The 22,589-nt window shown below is 41.4% G+C and overlaps 1 protein-coding gene across 1 annotated transcript; it reads left to right on the top strand.

Annotated features, from left to right (window-relative positions):
• Positions 1-289: 289 nt before the first annotated feature.
• On the top strand, positions 290-22,357 carry LOC308696381 (transmembrane protease serine 9-like; the record flags this gene model as incomplete). Its single annotated transcript, XM_081375082.1, has 11 exons — positions 290-299; positions 2,694-2,856; positions 2,950-3,218; positions 3,314-3,459; positions 5,125-5,398; positions 7,250-7,412; positions 7,506-7,774; positions 7,870-8,015; positions 20,711-20,984; positions 21,812-21,983; positions 22,069-22,357. The coding sequence occupies 11 exons, from the start codon at positions 290-292 to the stop codon at positions 22,355-22,357; spliced, it is 2,175 nt and encodes a 724-aa protein (XP_081231208.1).
• Positions 22,358-22,589: the final 232 nt, after the last annotated feature.

The raw sequence follows: 22,589 nt of genomic DNA, 5'->3' as shown, positions 1-22,589 counted from the left end.
ATAAGCCGTAACAGGGGGTGGGCGGATGAAGCTAGCAAACATTGCCGCTTATTCTTATCTTCCTCTCCCTCACCTCCTCCGACCGAGAACCGTCTCTTTGGTCTTTTCGCTGGAACATCTGAAGAGTGATCCATCGTCGCTTGTTCTTATAGCTAGCCGGTGTGGCTTACCGGTATTGGGGGGGGGCGTGTGTGTTTATGTCGAATTGCCGTAAAGCAGTTCGTGTTTCTCGCTCGTTCCCGCTTCTCACGAGACTTCCAATTTCCAACTTACCGGCACATTAGTCTCCATGTTGCAAGGTTGGTTTTCCGCCTGGGAACGCTGGGGGGAGCGGGGAAAGTCACCATTCTCACCAGAACAGGTTATTTAACCATCCAAATGATTTCTAAACGGTTTTATTAAGTTGAAAAATAGTTGCCAAGTTCCCCTTTAAATTCAGGTAAGCACATATTTAATATTGCTAGTGAAGGACATTCATGTAGTCATATTCAAGCAATGTGAAAGAGGCACAGGGCTCCAGACCCAATGCGACAAATAAAATAGCTACAATAATTTAAAATGCATTCAAAATTAGCAACACTTTCATCAGATATCATCATTTCATTAGAGTTCCTAAATGCAACAATGAACAAACAAATTACTTATGAAACAGTTCATTTTAATAAGCCAGTAAAAAGTATTAATGAAAAAGCATTATGCTTGTGACTTCAGACTTAGTATAATAATAAATACTATATACTATAATGTATAATATACACTTAATATACGGTGTGCTGAAATACTACTGAAAATTCATGATCCTAACCTTCACCTCCTTGCTGAAATATCAGTTGGCCAGACAGCGATTCATCTTTTCTGTATCATTTAAATACTGATGTCTGGGGACTAGAGGTTTGACAGTGGTGAAGTATTTTTTACTTTAGTCAAGTACATTTTTCAAGTGTCTGTACTTTATCAGAGTTTTTCTTTGGAGAACTTTTACTTCACAACATTCCAAATCATAATGTTGCACTTTTTACTGCACTACATTTCATAAATAAAAGTCCATGGTCTAATTTTATTTTATTTTTTTACCTTTGATACTTAAGAACATTAGAAGTTGTGTACTTTCTTGCTTGTACTCAAGTAAAAATTTCGATTGCTTTTACTTGAGAAAAAAAGAAAGAACTAGATTTCCAGTGTAATTAAGTATTAAAGGGCACCTATTATGCCGCTTTTTACAAGATGTAATATTGGTCTTGGGTGTCCCCAGAATGTATTTGTTAAGTTTCAGCACAAAATTCCCCACAGTTAATTTATTATAACCATTTGAAAATGTCATTTTTGGGGCCTGTTTTAAAAAGAGCTGTTTTGGTGTGTACCACCTTAAATGTAAATGAGCTGCATAATCCCCGCCCTGCTGGACCCAGATGATGAAGAGACTCCGGCACAGAATAAACACGAATGAGAATGGACTAAACGTCTCGGAATGGTTTTTTGATACATGTATGTACTTATAGAGTTTTAACCGTGTCCCCTTTGCAATTATGGATGTGCAACACACACACACACACACACACACAACCACACAAACGAATTGTGATAACTTTCGCGCAATTTTTTGAAACTAACTTACACACACGCTTATGTGGCAAATATGAGAAGATGGCTAACGTTACAGAACCAGAAAACAAATGCTGCAGGAGATAGACGTTTATATACTGTCTATGGAGATAGAGGTCTTCATTTTACATTTGTTATTGCTGCAAAAAATAATGTACATGACATAAAACTGTCTGACGTTGTTTGTTGAGACATCCTATGACGACGACAATAAATAGCTTTAGACGCATTTGTTGTTGAACTGGCTGACATCGATTGATGACTATTTGCTCAAAAATAATAAAATACACTTACTTCTTCTGGAGATGACGTTGGATCGCGAACAGTAGGCAACGATCCACACTTAAGGATTAACTTTGACCCTCGTTCACTAAACAGTCAGTCAGAAAATGATTCTTGTATTTAGGAAGTTTAAGGGGTTGCCTTTTTTTCTTCATAAATAAAATCCATCCGCTGCGTTTTCAGTGGCTCTGATGTCAGTGAAGACTAGTATGTTCATTCTTACATCCCACAACAGAACACCTACACTTCTTAGGAGACATTACCGGCTGTCGTTGAAACAAACAATGGCGATGGTGTACAGAACAGATCACCGAGGGCGGGGTCTATGCCAAAACCAGACTGTCAATCAAACACGTCGGTGGGGCTAAGCGCAATTCTACGTCACAGTGAGGGCAATCTTAGAACAGGGCGTTCTGAGACAGTGCTTGTGATTTATTGAGATAGTAAAAAAACTACTGGGTGGATTTGTATCATTCTAGGGTGGTTTTGCTCACACACTGCCAACACACATTTATGTTCAAACACCATGTTAAAGTGAATTTTGCATAATAGGTGCCCTTTAAATGAAATTCAATATGAAACATAGTGCAGTAAAAAGTACGACATTATGCTTTGGAATGTTTTGAAGTAAAAGTTTTCCAAAGAAAAACACTCTGATAAAGTACAGACACTTTAAAAATGTACTTAAGCAGAGTAAAAATACTTCACTACTGTCTGCCTCTGCGGTGCACAATTTAAGTAGCCAAATTCCATTAAAAATGACCAACTGTTTGTCTAAAATTAGTTTTCTTTACCTTGTCCATTGTCAGTGTGTGGCAAAGCACGTTTCAACACAAGGATAGTGGGGGGACTGAATGCACGTGCTGGGGCTTGGCCATGGCAGGTCAGCCTTCATAGGAGCGGGAGCCATTTTTGTGGTGGATCCCTCATCAACAATCAATGGGTTCTGACAGCAGCTCACTGCTTTAACAGGTAATTATAATAAACCAACCCTTGCAATTATTTAAAAAATGCATCCAGTTGGTGTGGAGAATGCTTAACACTTCCTCTTCTACCATATTCCAGTGTTTCAACATCTGGCCTAATTGTGTACCTGGGCCGACAGACACAGGAAGGAACAAATGCAGATGAGGTGTCCATTGGTGTCTCTAGTATCATAAAACACCCAAACTACGATAGCAGCACTAACGATAATGACATCACTCTTCTGCAACTGGCTTCGCCAGTGAATTTTACTGACTTTATCAGTCCGGTCTGTCTGGCTTCCTCAAACAGTGTGTTCTTCAACCAAACCTCCAGCTGGGTCACAGGATGGGGAACGATTCATTCAAGCAGTACGTATTTAATTTAACTAACCTCGATCAGAGTTACAGGATACTGTACTATCACAATAGTTGACGTATATTTGATCATTTTATGTGTTCCTCAGCTCCCCTGCCTTCACCGCAAACTCTACAGGAAGTGGATGTGCCTATTGTTGGAAACAGGCAGTGTAAGTGTCTTTATAGTGTCTCAACAATCACAGACAACATGATATGTGCTGGACTATTGGAAGGGGGCAAAGACTCCTGTCAGGTAACAACTCCCATACTTCTGTTTGTGTTATTTCATATAGTTTTAATGTGCTGCTGATATTGCATTTGCGACAGACCACTGCATTGGAGCTATAGCCTCGCAACCCTTCACCGTTCCTCCGTCAAGGATAGTGAGGGGGGAAAGCTATTCGGGCAGTTTCTGGCAGAGAAAGGTGCCGTCCACTACCTGTTAAGCTTTCCATGCACTTCGGGAAAGAAAGGCACTGGGGCAGTGAGCTGAGAACCAGTGCCAGAGCACACAGGGGAATGACCGCGGCAACACTGAACAGTGAACTGAAACAGTGAAGCACTCACTTGTTCGCCCTCTAACCAGCCGTCAACAACACAGAACATTGATGCTGTTAAAACAGCAGTTGAGAGCTCAAAGCTCGCGATCACCGCTGCACTCGGGCTGCACTGGGAGAGTCTTCCTAGAAGAACACAGACACACTCACTCGTTGTAAACAACAGCACTCTTCAGAGACATCGAAGTCAATCGGCTCCGAAGCGAAAGACAAGTGGTGCGTGCATCCGCTTCCATGTTTATACCCGAGCTGCGGGGCGGAGCGTGAGATGCAATTCACGCACGCCAGTGTACATTGGCTCATTTTAAAAATACTCGAAGATGACAGGCTCCCTAAGCGTGATCCCAATCAGCCGTAACGTACGACTACATCGAACGTGAGCGACTGAAAGGGAACTTCCCTGCACAGTCAATGACTTAGTATATTGTATTTTATTTTAGTTTTGCAAACAGAAATGTAATTTATATATATATATATATATATATATATATTGTTTGTACTGTGATGAAGAAGACTTGAGATTGTTTTATAGACCAGGGCTTTTGAAACTTTTTAATGCCAATGGCCCCCAAATATTATGATCCCCTTCCAAAGGCAGCCAAACATTTTTATATTTTCATAAAAGACCCAAGTATACTGTGTGAGAAACTGTGTGGTATAAAGGCAATATTTTGTTTGCAAAATTAAATAATTGTTTTTTATACAGCTAGGTGAAATTAACTCATAACTGAAAATTGCAAGTGAACAATGAAGAAGTTTATAGATGAACAGATAAGGACGATCCCCCATTCTTTAAATATAAATACAGCTATATATACAGTATATTCATACAATACTATAATACCACATAATATGTGAGAAAAAGTGTGATTTTGCTGTTGGCAAAAATAAATAATTGGCTTTTATATTGTTAGTTTACTAAAGCTAATGCAAAATTTGAAAAATATTATCTGGAAAATATTGTATTAAGTTTTTTTACTTACATTTTGTAAAATCTTTTCCCCCCTCATTTTCCTCTCACTTTCCCCCCTAGAATATTCTTTACTTTTTCGTTTGAAAACCCCTGGTATAGACATACTTGTGTGTGGTTATGATCTTTTTGTAGTTTTCATGTGACAAGTCTTCCAACCATAACAGTATAATTTTCAATGACGAGTGTTGATCGTCCATAAAAAAGAAGCACTAAAATCTTCAGGACATTTCCTAACATAAGACTGGCTTGATGCTTTAAACATGCAATAACAAGGATGTCATCTTCCCATTATTCCTTCATATTATATATTACGGCTGTTAACTACAACTGGAATAGATGTGTAGAAAAAGTTACTTGGCATGTCACTACCCTGTTCTTCATCCTACAGGGTGACTCTGGAGGTCCTATGGTCAGCAAACAGGGTTCGGTCTGGATCCAGTCTGGAGTTGTGAGCTTTGGCATAGGTTGTGCTAAACCCAACTTACCTGGTGTGTATGCGAGAGTTTCAAAGTACCAGAACTGGATCAATGAGCATATCACCACCAACCAGCCAGGCTTCATTACGTTCACCTCCAATGGTACTGACAGTGACCTGAGCACCAGCTGTACTGATGTGCCTGCCATTACGACAACTACTGCCCCTCCAACTACAACTGTCCCAAGTGAGTTTCCTTCAAGTTATAAGATCCTGAATAAAACATGCATTCATTGTTTACTTGGCAACTTGTCCAAGGACTTTTGTGGATTAAAAGTGTACTTGATTTCAAAGAGTTTTTACTTAAAAGGGAACTTGGTAACTCTAGCCATTTCTTGGCTAATTTTCACTTTCGTTGTCGCTTGTTTTCTCAGTGAGCTCCACCTAAAGCTCTGGGGTGTATATTTCACAACACTGTCGTAAAAAAAAAAACTCACTTGCGGCGCCCTCCTCCCCCTTTCTACCGCTTCTCATGTGCATTTGTTATTATCAGAGCTGGCCAAATTTATCGTGTGGAGCTATGTCTACCGAGGTGTGTAATACATCATACACAGTATCATAGAACATTGACATGTACATTTTGTATTGTGTTATCAACCATAAGCCGTAACAGGGGGTGGGCGGATGAAGCTAGCAAACATTGCCGCTTATTCTTATCTTCCTCTCCCTCACCTCCTCCGACCGAGAACCGTCTCTTTGGTCTTTTCGCTGGAACATCTGAAGAGTGATCCATCGTCGCTTGTTCTTATAGCTAGCCGGTGTGGCTTACCGGTATTGGGGGGGGGCGTGTGTGTTTATGTCGAATTGCCGTAAAGCAGTTCGTGTTTCTCGCTCGTTCCCGCTTCTCACGAGACTTCCAATTTCCAACTTACCGGCACATTAGTCTCCATGTTGCAAGGTTGGTTTTCCGCCTGGGAACGCTGGGGGGAGCGGGGAAAGTCACCATTCTCACCAGAACAGGTTATTTAACCATCCAAATGATTTCTAAACGGTTTTATTAAGTTGAAAAATAGTTGCCAAGTTCCCCTTTAAATTCAGGTAAGCACATATTTAATATTGCTAGTGAAGGACATTCATGTAGTCATATTCAAGCAATGTGAAAGAGGCACAGGGCTCCAGACCCAATGCGACAAATAAAATAGCTACAATAATTTAAAATGCATTCAAAATTAGCAACACTTTCATCAGATATCATCATTTCATTAGAGTTCCTAAATGCAACAATGAACAAACAAATTACTTATGAAACAGTTCATTTTAATAAGCCAGTAAAAAGTATTAATGAAAAAGCATTATGCTTGTGACTTCAGACTTAGTATAATAATAAATACTATATACTATAATGTATAATATACACTTAATATACGGTGTGCTGAAATACTACTGAAAATTCATGATCCTAACCTTCACCTCCTTGCTGAAATATCAGTTGGCCAGACAGCGATTCATCTTTTCTGTATCATTTAAATACTGATGTCTGGGGACTAGAGGTTTGACAGTGGTGAAGTATTTTTTACTTTAGTCAAGTACATTTTTCAAGTGTCTGTACTTTATCAGTGTTTTTCTTTGGAAAACTTTTACTTCACAACATTCCAGATCATAATGTCACACTTTTTACTGCACTACATTTCATAAATAAAAGTCCATGGTCTAATTTTTTTTTTTTTTTTTACCTTTGATACTTAAGAACATTAGAAGTTGTGTACTTTCTGGCTTGTACTCAAGTAAAAATTTCAATTGCTTTTACTTGAGAAAAAAAGAAAGAACTAGATTTCTAGTGTAATTAAGTATTAAATGAAATTCAATATGAAACAGTGCAGTAAAAAGTATGACATTATGCTTTGGAATGTTGTGAAGTAAAAGTTTCCCAAAGAAAAACACTCTGATAAAGTACAGACACTTTAAAAATGTACTTAAGCAGAGTAAAAATACTTCACTACTGTCTGCCTCTGCGGTGCACAATTTAAGTAGCCAAATTCCATTAAAAATGACCAACTGTTTGTCTAAAATTTGTTTTCTTTACCTTGTCCATTGTCAGTGTGTGGCAAAGCACGTTTCAACACAAGGATAGTGGGGGGACTGAATGCACGTGCTGGGGCTTGGCCATGGCAGGTCAGCCTTCATAGGAGCGGGAGCCATTTTTGTGGTGGATCCCTCATCAACAATCAATGGGTTCTGACAGCAGCTCACTGCTTTAACGGGTAATTATAATAAACCAACCCTTGCAATTATTTAAAAAATGCATTCAGTTGATGTGGAGAATGCTTAAAACTCCCTCTTCTACCATATTCCAGTGTTTCAACATCTGGCCTAATTGTGTACCTGGGCCGACAGACACAGGAAGGAACAAATGCAGATGAGGTGTCCATTGGTGTCTCTAGTATCATAAAACACCCAAACTACGATAGCAGCACTAACGATAACGACATCACTCTTCTGCAACTGGCTTCGCCAGTGAATTTTACTGACTTTATCAGTCCGGTCTGTCTGGCTTCCTCAAACAGTGTGTTCTTCAACCAAACCTCCAGCTGGGTCACAGGATGGGGAACGATTCATTCAAGCAGTACGTATTTAATTTAACTAACCTCGATCAGAGTTACAGGATAATGTACTATCGCAATAGTTGACGTATATTTTATCATTTTATGTGTTTCTCAGCTCCCCTGCCTTCACCGCAAACTCTACAGGAAGTGGATGTGCCTATTGTTGGAAACAGGCAGTGTAAGTGTCTTTATAGTGTCTCAACAATCACAGACAACATGATATGTGCTGGACTATTGGAAGGGGGCAAAGACTCCTGTCAGGTAACAACTCCCATACTTCTGTTTGTGTTATTTCATATAGTTTTAATGTGCTGCTGATATTGCATTCGCGACAGACCACTCCATTGGAGGTATAGCCTCGCAACCCTTCACCTTTCATCCGTCAAGGATAGTGAGGGGGGAAAGCTATTCGGGCAGTTTCTGGCAGAGAAAGGTGCCGTCCACTACCTGTTAAGCTCTCCATGCACTTCGGGAAAGAAAGGCACTGGGGCAGTGAGCTGAGAACCAGTGCCAGAGCACACAGGGGAATGACCGCGGCAACACTGAACAGTGAACTGAAACAGTGAAGCACTCACTTGTTCGCCCTCTAACCAGCCGTCAACAACACAGAACATTGATGCTGTTAAAACAGCAGTTGAGAGCTCAAAGCTCGCGATCACCGCTGCACTCGGGCTGCACTGGGAGAGTCTTCCTAGAAGAACACAGACACACTCACTCGTTGTAAACAACAGCACTCTTCAGAGACATCGAAGTCGATCGGCTCCGAAGCAAAAGACAAGTGGTGCGTGCATCCGCTTCCATGTTTATACCCGAGCTGCGGGGCGGAGCGTGAGATGCAATTCACGCACGCCAGTGTACATTGGCTCATTTTAAAAATACTCGAAGATGACAGGCTCCCTAAGCGTGATCCCAATCAGCCGTAACGTACGACTATCGAACGTGAGCGACTGAAAGGGAACTTCCCTGCACAGTCAATGACTTAGTATATTGTATTTATTTTAGTTTTGCAAACAGAAATGTAATTTATATATATATATATATATATATATATATATATATATATATTGTTTGTACTGTTATGAAGAAGACTTGAGATTGTTTTATAGACCAGGGCTTTTGAAACTTTTTAATGCCAATGGCCCCCAAATATTATGATCCCCTTCCAAAGGCAGCCAAACATTTTTATATTTTCATAAAAGACCCAAGTATACTGTGTGAGAAACTGTGTGGTATAAAGGCAATATTTTGTTTGCAAAATTAAATAATTGGTTTTTATACAGCTAGGTGAAATTAACTCATAACTGAAAATTGCAACTGAACAATGAAGAAGTTTACAGATGAACAGATAAGGACGATCCCCCATTCCTTAAATATAAATACAGCTATATTATACAGTATATTCATACAATACTATAATACCACATAATATGTGAGAAAAAGTGTTATTTTGTTGTTGGCAAAAATAAATAATTGGCTTTTATATTGTACCTGGGCCGACAGACACAGGAAGGAACAAATGCAGATGAGGTGTCCATAGGTGTCTCTAGTATCATAAAACACCCAAACTACATTGGCAGCACTAACGATAACGACATCACTCTTCTGCAACTGGCTTCGCCAGTGAATTTTACTGACTTTATCAGTCCGGTCTGTCTGGCTTCCTCAAACAGTGTGTTCTTCACCCAAACCCCCAGCTGGGTCACAGGATGGGGAACGATTAATTCAAACAGTACGTATTTAATTTAACTAACCTCAATCAGAGTCACAGGATAATGTACTATCGCAATAGTTGACGTATATTTGATCATTTTATGTGTTTCTCAGCTCCCCTGCCTTCACCGCAAACTCTACAGGAAGTGGATGTGCCTATTGTTGGAAACAGGCAGTGTAAGTGTCTTTATAGTGTCTCAACAATCACAGACAACATGATATGTGCTGGACTATTGGAAGGGGGCAAAGACTCCTGTCAGGTAACAACTCCCATACTTCTGTTTGTGTTATTTCATATAGTTTTAATGTGCTGCTGATATTCTGCAAAGTTTAGTTTTAGTTTTACCTTTATTGTCATTGCATGGTATACAACGAAATTTGACATCTCTCATAGAAAACAAGCTGTATTCATCCATATTACCCACATATACCACAAACATACATACCACAAACATACATAAAAAGAATAATTTAAAACAATAAAAATAGCTTAAAGTGTCTTATGCATGTCATTTGAACAATATTGCATACATGTCCGTTCAAAATTATTGAAGCAGCTCTGGGAGGATAGAGGCAGGGGAGAGGGAATTCAATTCAATAATGGCTGTTGGGTAAAAACTGTTTCTGAATCTGGAAGTGCGAGTCTTTAGAGCTCTGTAGCGTCTTCCAGATGGCAGCAGTGCAAACAAATCATGAATGGGATGAGTACTGTCCTTAATGATAGTAGATGCTCTGCTTCAGCAGCGCCGTAAATCTCCTCAAGGGGGGGGGACAGTGGAAGTCCATCTTGATCTTTTGTGAGGTTTTAATGACCCTTTGCAGTGCAGCTCTTTCAGCCATTGAACAGTTTCCATACCAGACTGTAATGCAATATGTTAATATGCTTTCTACCGTGCAATGGTAGAAGGACTTCAGCAGTCTGGCAGAGAGATGGGCCTTCCTCAAAGTTCTGAGGAAGTAAAGTCTCTGTTGGGCTTTTTTAACCAGGGCAGTAGTGTTAACGTTCCACTTGAGGTCCTCACTGACATGGAGGCCCAGGAATTTAAAGCTGTGCACTCTCTCTACCTCCTCACCCCGTATTTCCAGTGGCTGAAGCTCCTCCCTGTGTCGCCTGAAGTCTATTATTAGCTCCTTTGTCTTTTTGATGTTGAGAGACAAGTTGTTATTTGCACACCACTCAAGCAATCTACATACATCATCTCTGTAGGCAGCCTCACTGCCATTTGAGATGAGCCCCACCACTGTTGTATCAGACCTCCTTAGTCATCCATGGCTTCCTGTTTGGGTAGACACGGATACGTTTGTTGATGGTTACACTGTCCACACAGCTTCTGATATAAAAAAAACACAGTAGATGTATATATTCGTCTAGGTCCTGAGTTGAAAACAGACTCCAGTCAGTGCTTTGAAAGCAGTCATGCAGCTGTGAGGATGCTTCCTCCGGCCAGGTTTTAACCGTTTTGATAACAGTTTGCTGTCTCTTAATGATGGGGCAGTATGCTGGAGTTAAAAAAAAGTGACAGGTGATCAGACTGTCCAAGATTAGGAAGGGGTGACGCTCGGAAAGCTTTGGGGATGTTAGAATAGACGCAGTCCAATGTGTTCTCCCCGCTGGTGGGGCATTTAACATGTTGTTCAAACCTTGGAAGCACAGTCTTCAAGTTTACATGATTAAAATCACCAGCCACAATAAATACCCCATCAGGATAAGTGTTCTGTTGCTTGTTTATAGCTGTTAACATGTAACCGAGTGCTGCATTAGCGTTCGCGTCTGGTAGAATATACACAGCTGTAACAACAACAGCAGACATCTCCCGTGGCAGATAAAAGGGCCTGCATATAACTGCCAACAACTCCAGGTCAGGAGAACAATGTCTGTCAATAATGGCAGTGTTTGTGCACCAGTTGTTGTTTGTATAGACACACCAGCCGCCTCTGTGCGCGCCGCCATCTTGTAGTCCATCTTGTAGTTTATATAGTTATCAGTGCCGCTGCTAGCCATTTTGGTGCCCTAAGCATAAATCCTTTATGATGCCCCCCACCCCGACCCCAAGAAAAAAAAAAACGTTTGTTTTTGCCAGTTTAACTTTTTATTACCAAACATATAACTCAATACCAATAACACAATGGCAGCACCACAGTATAAAACTTAAGAACACTAAAAAGAGAAAGTAAAATCTTCACAGCTTTGCTGACTTTGTAAACATAGGCTATGTAGAATAGCCAACACACACTACACATTTTAAAGTGCAAACTTTTCTTCAGTAAACAGAATAGCAAAATAAAAAAACTATCAAAATAATCCAGACATGTTTTTCCCAAATTCAATGTCACTTTGAATAAATTACATTTATTAGACAAAATATTCAAACAAAGAATCTCGCACGGGAAAAAAATTATAAACATTTAAAACTGAAAGCATGGCAGCCAAGGAGTTATCCCCCTTTATTCCTTATTTATCAACTATTTGATAAATCTAATATAATATAATATAAAAGCATAATAGAATGAGGTGCAATAATGCACACAATTAAACAGTATTGTTTGCTTTACATCATTCATATTGACATTTTATATTTTTTTATATATTTAACAGGAATTGTTAGCCTACCATGTGCACTGCACTGACTGCTAATGTTAACTGTTACTGAGAAAGTATTAACCACCGTCACGTCAAAATAAACCATAAACTACTGTTCAATATCTAAAGAAAGACAGTAAAGAAAGTAACAGCTAGCTGGCGTCAGCGTATTTGTAAAATAGGTAGTGTTTAACAGTAAAGTAAAGTTATAAGTTATAATAACATAGTTTGCTAACATTAACGTCAGCAAGTTTGAGGCGCGTTAGCAGCAGCACATACAGCACATTTCCCTTATTTAAGAATGATTAAACATGGACTTACCTGCAAGTGATGCACGGGCATCATCTCGCAGTTTCTTCTTCTTTCTTTTCTCAGATCCTAACTCCTGCTGTCTTTTAGGGGCCATTTCCAAAAAAGTTGCCTACTGTCTGTCTGTCAAACTTCGTTGGCGTTCGTCCTTCGCAAAGGCGCCCGCGCGAACAACCGGCACAGACCATCCAAAGCGGGGGCGGTACTTTCTAGACTAGAGCAATTAAATGATCTTGTCCCCCCTTTTTTGTTACATATACATGGCTAAAATGTGCCTAATAATATTTCTATAGGCTAATGAAATAATTTCGGCATTATAATTTTTTTTTTAATTAGGCTATTTTTGGTACCCCCTCAGCACTTGGTGCCCTACGCACAGCGCGTGATGCGCGTGGTGGGAGCGGCGGCGCTGATAGTTATAGTTAAAGGACAAGTTCGGTATTTTACACTTAAAGCCCTGTTTTCAGATTGTTTCTGATGAAATAGAACGGTTAAGATTGAAATTTGGACACATGCTGCTGGCCCGAGAATTTTCGGTTTCTGTGGTAGCACCCCCCCCCACCTCCACAATGGTTGCATAGGTGCACTGGAACAATCCTTCCTAAAACGCATTAAACTTTCGTTTACAAAGACGTGAAACTCACCGAGTGGTCAGGGGTGTTCACTGATATGCTCACACAAAAATCACTGCAAAAGATGCTTTCCAAAAGGTTTTATCGTAGTTTTTGTCCAACTCCATTGACTTGTATTGGATGTGCTGTGAGGTACGGTATTACTCGGCCGCCGGAAATGGAAATGGGATTGTTTGTGGGCTGGAGTGTCTATTATTCAAGCTCTCAACGGAAGAATGTACGGGTGTGAGGCGTTTGGAAAAATAGGTCCACAGTTTTACAACGAATGGCTAAAGTCTGATTACACTGTATTCAGCACAAACTCTGCTACAATAATATATCAGCAGCATGTGTGTAAAAGTTTGTAGTTTTGAGATAATGACATTTATGCGTGGTTTGTGAAAATACAAAAAAAATTGGTCTGAAATAAGGCCATGAAACCCATACTGATTATTTCTTCACAAGACTTTTGAAAATTGTATCACGTAGCCTGGAATATTTGCTCCAAAACTATGTGAAAATCATCCTGACACCTCATTCAGATAAGACAATGTATTGATTTTAGATTTGTAAGACGTGTTTTCTGTAAGAAAGCTTTATGCGAAGAGGCGTGATCACATCATTAATATGTAAGCTTTTCACACCTGAGAAAGACAAAGACACTCCCCTAACGGCCCTATTAGGTGCTATCAGGCCCTATCATTCTAAGCAACTTTGCACAAAGAATGAGGAGATTTAAAAAAGAATGTCTTTTTGATTGTTTGGATTTATTTACAACACAACATAATCCAAAGATACAAAAAAAATGACAAAAAAACACATTATTGTACACACTGAACTAAAGACAGAGACTGATATCAAGAGAATGAACATTTTTTTTTAAATGTACAAAATGCACACACACACACACACACACACATACATACACATACATATATACATAGCCTATATATATATATATATATATATATATATATATATATATATATATATAAAATGAACACCAGGTTTGTTGTGCCTTGTAGGCATAAGCTATGTGCTGTGCTGCATAAAATAATAACAATAGCCTATCATTATAAAGGAACCCTTCAGTAACACTGCACTAGAGAAAAATATATTGATTATCATATATTACTTTAATCTCATTTCATAATGTCATAACGAAAATAAACATTTGGAGTAAAAAAAATGAAGCCTATATTGTTTGGATCCCAATGAAAACGCCACTAGTGCTGCCGCCTTCCACTACCTAGACCAGGGTTCCTCAAACTCGGTCCGGGAGGGCCGCTGTCCTGCAGAGTTTAGCTCCTACACTGATCAAACATACCTGAGCAAGCTAATCAATGTCTTCAGGATCGCTAGAAACTCACAGCTAGGTGTGTTTGATCAGGGTTGGAGCTAAACTGTGCAGGACAGTGGCCCTCCAGGACCGAGTTTGAGGAACCCTGACCTAGACAAAAGCCTCCTGATCCTCCCGCATATGGAGGCGGAGATAGGACAGGGCTTAGGTCAGGAAAGTCACTGCTGTTCCACAAACCCACTAGGAAAGCATTAACCTTTCGTTGGAAGGCATACGCTGCGGAAGCCACATCCTGCCCATAGGGAAGTAACATGTGGAGAATGACACATATGGACTGATCGAATAGCTGGGTAATACAACATATGGGTGGCTACAGCAGATAACAGGGGGGAGTGGTCAGGCTCTGCCAAGGGAAGACACAGGCTCGCTAAAGGGGAAGCAAACCCTAAAGCTCACTTTAGGGTTCTGCTAAAAGGGAACTCAACTGGAGCAAATGGTGCACATATCCAGTCCATCGGAGGGGAATGGCGCAGCAAGCCAACACTACAAACCAGGCTAACAGTGAAGCTGGCTTCATGTGAAGGGAGCCCACAGAAAGCCACCGGCTCGACACATAGGCTATTTTCCTAGCGAATGTGCAGGTGTCGCCCAGCCCGCAGCTCTAAAAAATCTGTCAGCGAGGCACTCTGTGTCAATGCCCAGGAAGGAGCTAACTCTCTCTTTGGAGGAGCTCACTACCCAGGTGAGCACGGTGCACCTTGGGTTTTAACACACCAAAATGATGGCAACCACTTTGCAGTGTGCCAACCTCAGCATGGAAACAGCCTTCCCTTCTGCTGGTTTCCGTAACAGACAAGAGCTGGATGAGGTCCTAAGGCTTTGCATTCTGTTCTGTATAACCACAAGGCGGAAGGAACAGAGAAAGCCAGGGCTGGGTATACCTCCTCCGGGGCAGCGCTTGCAGGCTCACCACCTGGTCCCATCTTAAGGGAGAGGTAGGAACCTTGGGCACGTATCCAGGCCGGAGTCTCAGATATTGTGAGAGTTGGCCAGCCCTAATTCCAGGCACGATTCGATGACCGAAAATGTGTGCAGGTCCCTTACATTCTCGATAGAGGCAAGCAAGCAGGAGAACTGGGTTTTTTTTTAAGTTAACGAGATTTTTAACTCGTTAATATAAAGGCAACATACATTTTGAGGGTGGAGGGAGACAGCCCTCACTCCGACCCATCTAGCAGGAAAGAAGCACAGAAGTGATCGAAACACCTTTGGGGGTCTTCCGTGGGAAGAACACCAACAACGAACAGGTTCCACTTCAGGTCGTAAGCAAGCCTCTTTACTTTTTTAGAGGGAGCTCTCGCAGAAGTGATGGTATCTACGGTCATTTTTAGGGCCCTATAAAATCCGTTTTATTTTTTCCCAAATTCCGTTTTATTTTTTCCCAAATTCCGTTTTTTCCGTTTTAATTTTTGTAAATTCCGTTTTTTCCGTTTTAATTTTTGGGAATTCAGTTTTGTTTTTTTCTTTACTGTTATTTTAGTCGTAAAAAGAGTTTTTTTTAATGTTAATGATTAAAATGTACACAAATAAAATAGGAATGACCCTAAATTTACTGAGGTAACAAACAAAATTCTCATTTTAAGAGGTGTTAAATGTGGTTTGGTTTGTTTACATTAATGAATGTATTAAGCTAACTAACATGAACCACGAGCAATACATTTGTTACTGTATTTATTAATCTTTGTTAATCTTAGTTAACCCTAACCCTGTATTTTTATTATGTTACTTCACACAGTGCATTAGGCTAACTAATGTTAACAAATACAACTTTTCATTTAAATAATGTAGGCTACTAAATGGTGAAATTAACATTAATAAAGATTAATAAATGCTGTAGAAGTGCAGTTTATTAATAGTTAATGTTAACTGATCTAGTTAACTAGAGTTTAATAAATGGAACCTTATTGTAAAGGGTTACCGATTTTGTTATACACCGATTCAGTGTTGGACAGATCAGTTGTTTTAACCATTCATTAAAGTGAATCGGTTCAAAGGAGTCATTAGTCCTTAGTATCATTAGCAGACTTGTACGCGTTGTTTTTTGCACAATTCACACCCAGCGGTAGCCTAATTCAGGAAAAAAATAACCGAATGCTCCTCGTGAAACTTCGTTCTTCCGATCTTTTACCATTGTGTCAATTCTCAATTGATTTAGATTAATAAGCGCGAGGGAGTGAAAGAGAGCAAGACAGTTTGAAGACGCGTGTGCGACCGGGCCTCTCTCTCTGCTCGTTCTTTCATTAGGCTAATATGCGATTTTCCTCAAACATACGTTTTTCTCCCACACAAAAACAGAATTTTATTCCAAATATGTAAAATTCTGCGAAATTCCGCGTTGACACTAGATTCCGCGTTAATTTGCCAATTCCGCGATTCCGTCCGCGATTCCGTGATCGCGGAAATTATAGGGCCCTACATTTTGAGGTAGATAGCTGAACCTCCGCAACGAGACATGGAGTTTTCAGAGGTCTGGTGTGGGTGCCAATGGTGCCCCGTCCCTGAGATGCTCAGAGGAAAGGGTCAGGAAGGGGCTGTCAAGAGGAGCATAACTTCGGGGGAACGAGGTCAAGTTGGGCCATTACGGGGCAAATAAGAGACCTGCTCCTTCTCCTTCCTGACTTAGCACAATGTTTTTTGTTGTTGTTTTTTGTGCAAGAAGGCTCACTGGGGAAACGCATTTTGTGTAAGCCCTGGGGTCAGCTGTATGCCAGTGTCTCCGTGTTTCAGGGAGTAAGCAAGGGGACAAGTTCGGAGGGGCAACAGATGTAACTGTGCGGCCGCTAAGTGATCCCAAAACAGCTGGACCAGCTGGGGATGGAGTCTCCACTCTCTTCGGCTACAGGCTGACGGAGAAGTAAAATGTCTGAACACGGCTGAGAATTTGGCGGCAGGCTAGGTGTTGTTAACACGGAGCGTGCCACTCTGCCATGGCCACCTCGGGACTCAGCCATAAAGCCAGTGCTGTAGCGGTCATCATATGGAGGAAGCCGGTTATATGCGGCTGCGTCTACCATATGCCCCAGGAGTCTCTGAAAGTTTCAGTGGGACCCTTTCTCACTTCTATGTAGCAATGACCTGACATGTTCCTGGTGAGGAATGTTCAGACCAAGTCCACCTCCAAACAAGAAAAGAGATCCTCCAAAAGAGTTTACTCTTCTCCAGTTAACCTGAAGACCCAACTGGCTATGTATGACTCAAAGGGAGGGACTTGCATGGCATGGCCTGCGTTGCGGGAGGGTAGAGATCTGAAGTATGCGTCCTTCAGGTCAAATGCTACAGACCAATCTTGGGGACGGAGCATTGAGAATGCGTTTCTGTGCTTGTAACTTGAACGGAAGCTTGAAAAAGGGCCAGAATCAAGAGGCACAGATCCAAGATGGTCTTAACTCACCTTTACTTGGATACAATGAAGTGCGGGCAACTTTCAGAAGCCGGCCTTCATATCGGCTGGAGGGATGGCTCAGTCGCATTCTTCGCCAGTAGGAATGTGATGACCCCGCACGTGACAGACGCACATTCAGAAATACTGAAGTGTAACGAACAGCACTGAACATGGGAGGGCGCCGGCAAACTGAATCATCTAGCCGAGTCTGCTAGCACAGAGGAAATGGCTGGATCGGTCAGCAAGGTAGATAACAGGGACCCAGCTCGGAAGGCCCAAAGGCGGCCCAAAGCGGGGTCTGAGTATGTAGTGCAACTCTTACCTGTCTCTACATGGCAGCAGAGAGTGCATGAGAAGGCATGGTGGGGTCCTCGAACCGCACCCAACTGCTGGCTGGCGATACAAGAGTCTTTACAGGGTCACACACCGCCAGACTGGCCCTCTTGGGACCCAGGAACAGAGGAAACGGCTCTTTCTTTGAAGTGTGGGTACCTCCGGCTCCGCTGTTTTGGGAGCCAACAGACACAAACACAAACAAAGACTCCACCCGGCCCTCCACCGGTGGGAGGGAGTGGATTGGTGACCAACTCCAAGAGCATCCTCCTCCATCCCTGAGTGGCCTGCTCAGGAATGCTTTCGCTTGACACCTGGCTTGGCAGTGCCTGGGGCGGGCTGGGCGCCCCTACTGCGGCCGACTCCACGCTGAGGCCTGGGAGCGGGAGCGGCGTCAGGGGGATGCCTTCGGTGACGAGCAGGCGGAGGAACTGCCAATGGCGGCAGGGTGGAGGCAGCAGCAAGTGCCGGATGGCCTCCGTCTGTGCTTGGGTGGCAGAGAACAGTAAGGCGCAGCTCTCCACCACGTCGCCGACCAGCCCAACCTGGGAAATTGGGGAGACCAGGAACCGAACCTTGTCTGCATCCGCAATATCAACCAGGCTGAGCCAACGATAGCACTCCTGGACCACTAATGTAGACATTGCCAGACTGATCACGCACGCCACGACACTCGTGCCCCAGAGGGTGCATGTCCATGAGTGCCCTGGCATGATAAACCTGCCCACAGACTTTGTAAGCTCTGCCCGTCAGAACGGACGAGAACTCACAGGCCTTAGGGGGTAGAACGAGGGGCACCCGTCCAAAAGGCAGCAGCCGCCGGACACAGGTGCACCTGTGTCGCGACAGACCACTCCATTGGAGGGATAGCCTCGCAACCCTTCACCGTTCCTCTGTCAAGGGTAGTAAGGGGGGAAAGCTATACGGACAGTTTCTGGCAGAGAAAAGTGCCGTCCACTACCTGGTAAGCTCTCCATCCACTTCGGGAAAGAAAGGCACTGGGGCAGTGATAGTCATTCTTCTCGCAGAACATGAACTATCCACAAAAGCTGCTGCAAATATATATTTTTTCAAACATGTGATACAACTATTGTGACCGTCCATTTGGAGGGACAGGGAACGATCGCATCCAGAAACGCACGGGTGGAATGGCATCTTGAAAAAGACGCAAATGGGACCCATCACCATTGCGGGAGCACTCCGGGGAATGACCGCGGCAACACTGAACAGTGAACTGAAACAGTGAAGCACTCACTTTTTCGCCCTCTAACCAGCCGTCAACAAACACAGAAATTTGATGCTGTTACAATAGCAGTTGAGAGCTCAAAGCTCGCGATCACCGCTGCACTCGCTCTGTAGAACCACCAGCACTGGGAGAGTCTTCCAAGAAGAACACCGACACACTCGCTCGTTGTAAACAACAGCACTCTTCAGAGACATCAACGCCGATCGGCTCCGAAGCGAAAGACAAGTGGTGCGTGCATCCGCTTCCATGTTTATACCCGAGCTGCGGGGCGGAGCACGAGATGCAATTCACGCACGCCAATGTACATGTACTCATTTTAACAATACTCGAAGATGACAGGCTCTCTAAGTGTGATCCCAGTCAGTTGTAACGTACGACTACATCGAACGTGACTCGTGAGCGACTAAAAGGGAACTTCCCTGCACAGTCAATGACTTAGTATATTATATTTTATATTACTTTTGGAAGCAGAAATGTAATATATATATATATATATATATATACACACAAACCAGTTTTGCCCAATTCAGAATAAATAAATGGAATTTCTAATGTTTGTACCGTAATGAAGAAGACGTAAGATTGTTTTATAGACCAGGGGTTTTGAAACTTTTTAATGCCAATGGCCCCCAAATATTATGATCCCCTTCCAAAGGTAGCTATACATTTTTATATTTTCATAAAAGACCCATGTATACTGTGTGAGAAACTGTGTGGTATAAAGGCAACATGTTGTTTGCAAAATTAAATAATTGGTTTTTATACTGCTAGGTGAAATTAACTCATAACTGAAAATTGCAACTGAACAATGAAGAAGTTTACAGATGAACAGATAAGGACGATCCCCCATTCCTTAAATATAAATACAGCTATATATACAGTATATTCATACAATAATATAATACCACATACTATGCGAGAAAAAGTGTGATTTTGTTGTTGGCAAAAATAAATAATTTGCTTGTATATTGTTAGTTTACTAAAGCTAATGCAAAATTCGAAAAATATTATCTGGAAAATATTGTATTAAGTCTTTTTACTTACATTTGTAAAATCTTTTCCCCCCTCATTTTCCCCTTACTTTCCCCCCTAGAATATTCTTTACTTTTTTGTTTGAAAACCCCTGGTATAGACATACATGTGTGTGTGGTTATGATCATGTTGTAGTTTTCATGTGACAAGTCTTTCAACCATAACAGTATAATTTTCAATGACTAGTGTTGATCGTCCATAAAAATAGAAGCACGGAAATCTTCAGGACATTTCCTAACATAAGACTGACTTGATACTTTAAACATGCAATAACAAGGATGTCATCTTCCCATTATTCCTTCATATTATATATTACGGCTGTTAACTACAACTGGAATAGATGTGTAGAACAGATTACTTGGCATGTCACTAACCTGTTCTTCATTCTTCAGGGTGACTCTGGAGGTCCTATGGTCAGCAAACAGGGTTCGGTCTGGATCCAGTCTGGAGTTGTGAGCTTTGGCATAGGTTGTGCTAAACCCAACTTACCTGGTGTGTATGCCAGAGTTTCTAAGTACCAGAACTGGATCAATGAGCATATCACCACCAACCAGCCAGGCTTCATTACGTTCACCTCCAATGGTACTGACAGTGACCTGAGCACCAGCTGTACTGATGTGCCTGCCATTACGACAACTACTGCCCCTCCAACTACAACTGCCCCAAGTGAGTTTCCTTCAAGTTATAAGATCCTGAAAAAAACATGCATTCATTGTTTACTTGGCAACTTGTCCAAGGACTCATGTGGATTAAAAGTGTACTTGATTTCAAAGTGTTTTTACTAAAATTCAGGTAAACACATATTTATATTGCTAGTGAAGGAAATCCATGTAGTCATTTTCAAGCAAGGTGAAATAGGCACAGGGCTCCAGACCCAATGCGAAAAAAAAAAAAAAAAAATAGCTACAATAATTTAAAAAACATTCAACATTAGCAACACTTTCATCAGATATCATCATTTCATTAGAGTTCCTAAATGCAACAATGAACAAACAAATGACTTATGAACCAGTTCTTTTTAATGAACCACTCAAAAGTATTAATGAAAAAACATTATGCTTGTGACTTCAGACTATAATAATAAACACTATATATTATATTGTATAATATACACTTACGGTATGCTGAAATACTACTGAATAAACTCTGATAAAGTACAGACACTTGAAAAATGTACTTTAGCAGGATAAAAATACTTCACTAGTGTCCACCTCTGCTGGGGACTGAAGTGAATGCTGGGAATTTCTAATGCTTAGCTTAAAGTTGCACTATAAATGAATAGTACTTGAAACGGTGTAGAGGCTTGGACCCGGAGACGGTGTTTGTGATGTCAAACAATTGACAAACAATGGCCCGAAAGATATGTTCATATGTTCATAAGATATGTTCTATGCTAATAGCCCATTACTGTGTAGTCTAACCATAATCAAAAATCAAAGAAACATTTGAGTGACAAAACCCGGCATTCATTGTCTTTCTCTCTGTTCCTGTAGCTGTAGTGTGTGGAAGTGCCAATCTGAACACCCGTGTAGGAGCAAGCAGCTCCCTTGTGTCTCCAGGCATATGGCCATGGATGGCCAGTCTGCAGTTTAACGGCAGTCACGTTTGTGGAGGAACGCTAATTGCTGAACGGTTTGTCATGAGCTCTGCCAGCTGTTTTACCAGGTAATGGCACTTAAATATGAAAAAATGACATTTGATTAGAGAAATACAAATTATTTGATTTAATGGAATTCTTAATTTTGTCCAGCTCCAACAATGCTTCCGATTGGTCCGTGATCCTGGGCCGTCTAAATCAGAACGGCTCCAACCCCAATGAGGTCTCTATAAAAGTGGCGAATCTCACCATCAGCAATGCCTCAGGCGACAACGTTGCAGTCTTGCAGCTGGCCATTGCACCAAACCTTACGAATTTCATTCAGTCTATATGTGTGGACGTGGGAGAGAATACCTTCAGCGCTAATACTCAATGCTGGGTGGCAGGATGGAGCTCAGGAGCAGGAGGAGGTGTGTTTTGTGTGTATGTGTGGTTCGAGTAAATCATATGTAATGGGGATAAAATGTCCCCACAAAGACATTTTTGGTCCCCATGAGGAGAACAGCTTATAAATCATACTAAGTGATGTTTTTTGAAAATGTAAAAATGCAAGTAACAATCATTTTGTACGTGGAAAGTCCCCATAATACATGGAACCCGACGTGTGCATGTCCTGGAAAACCCTACTTGGGGATATGGGAATATACAAAATGGATATTTTTGGTCCCCATGAG

Source organism: Scardinius erythrophthalmus (genome assembly GCF_964197995.2).
Source record: "Scardinius erythrophthalmus genome assembly, chromosome: 1".
Taxonomy (NCBI): domain Eukaryota; kingdom Metazoa; phylum Chordata; class Actinopteri; order Cypriniformes; family Leuciscidae; genus Scardinius; species Scardinius erythrophthalmus.
The sequence above is the reverse complement of the archived record's forward strand: the minus strand, read 5'-3'. Positions and strand labels throughout refer to the sequence as shown.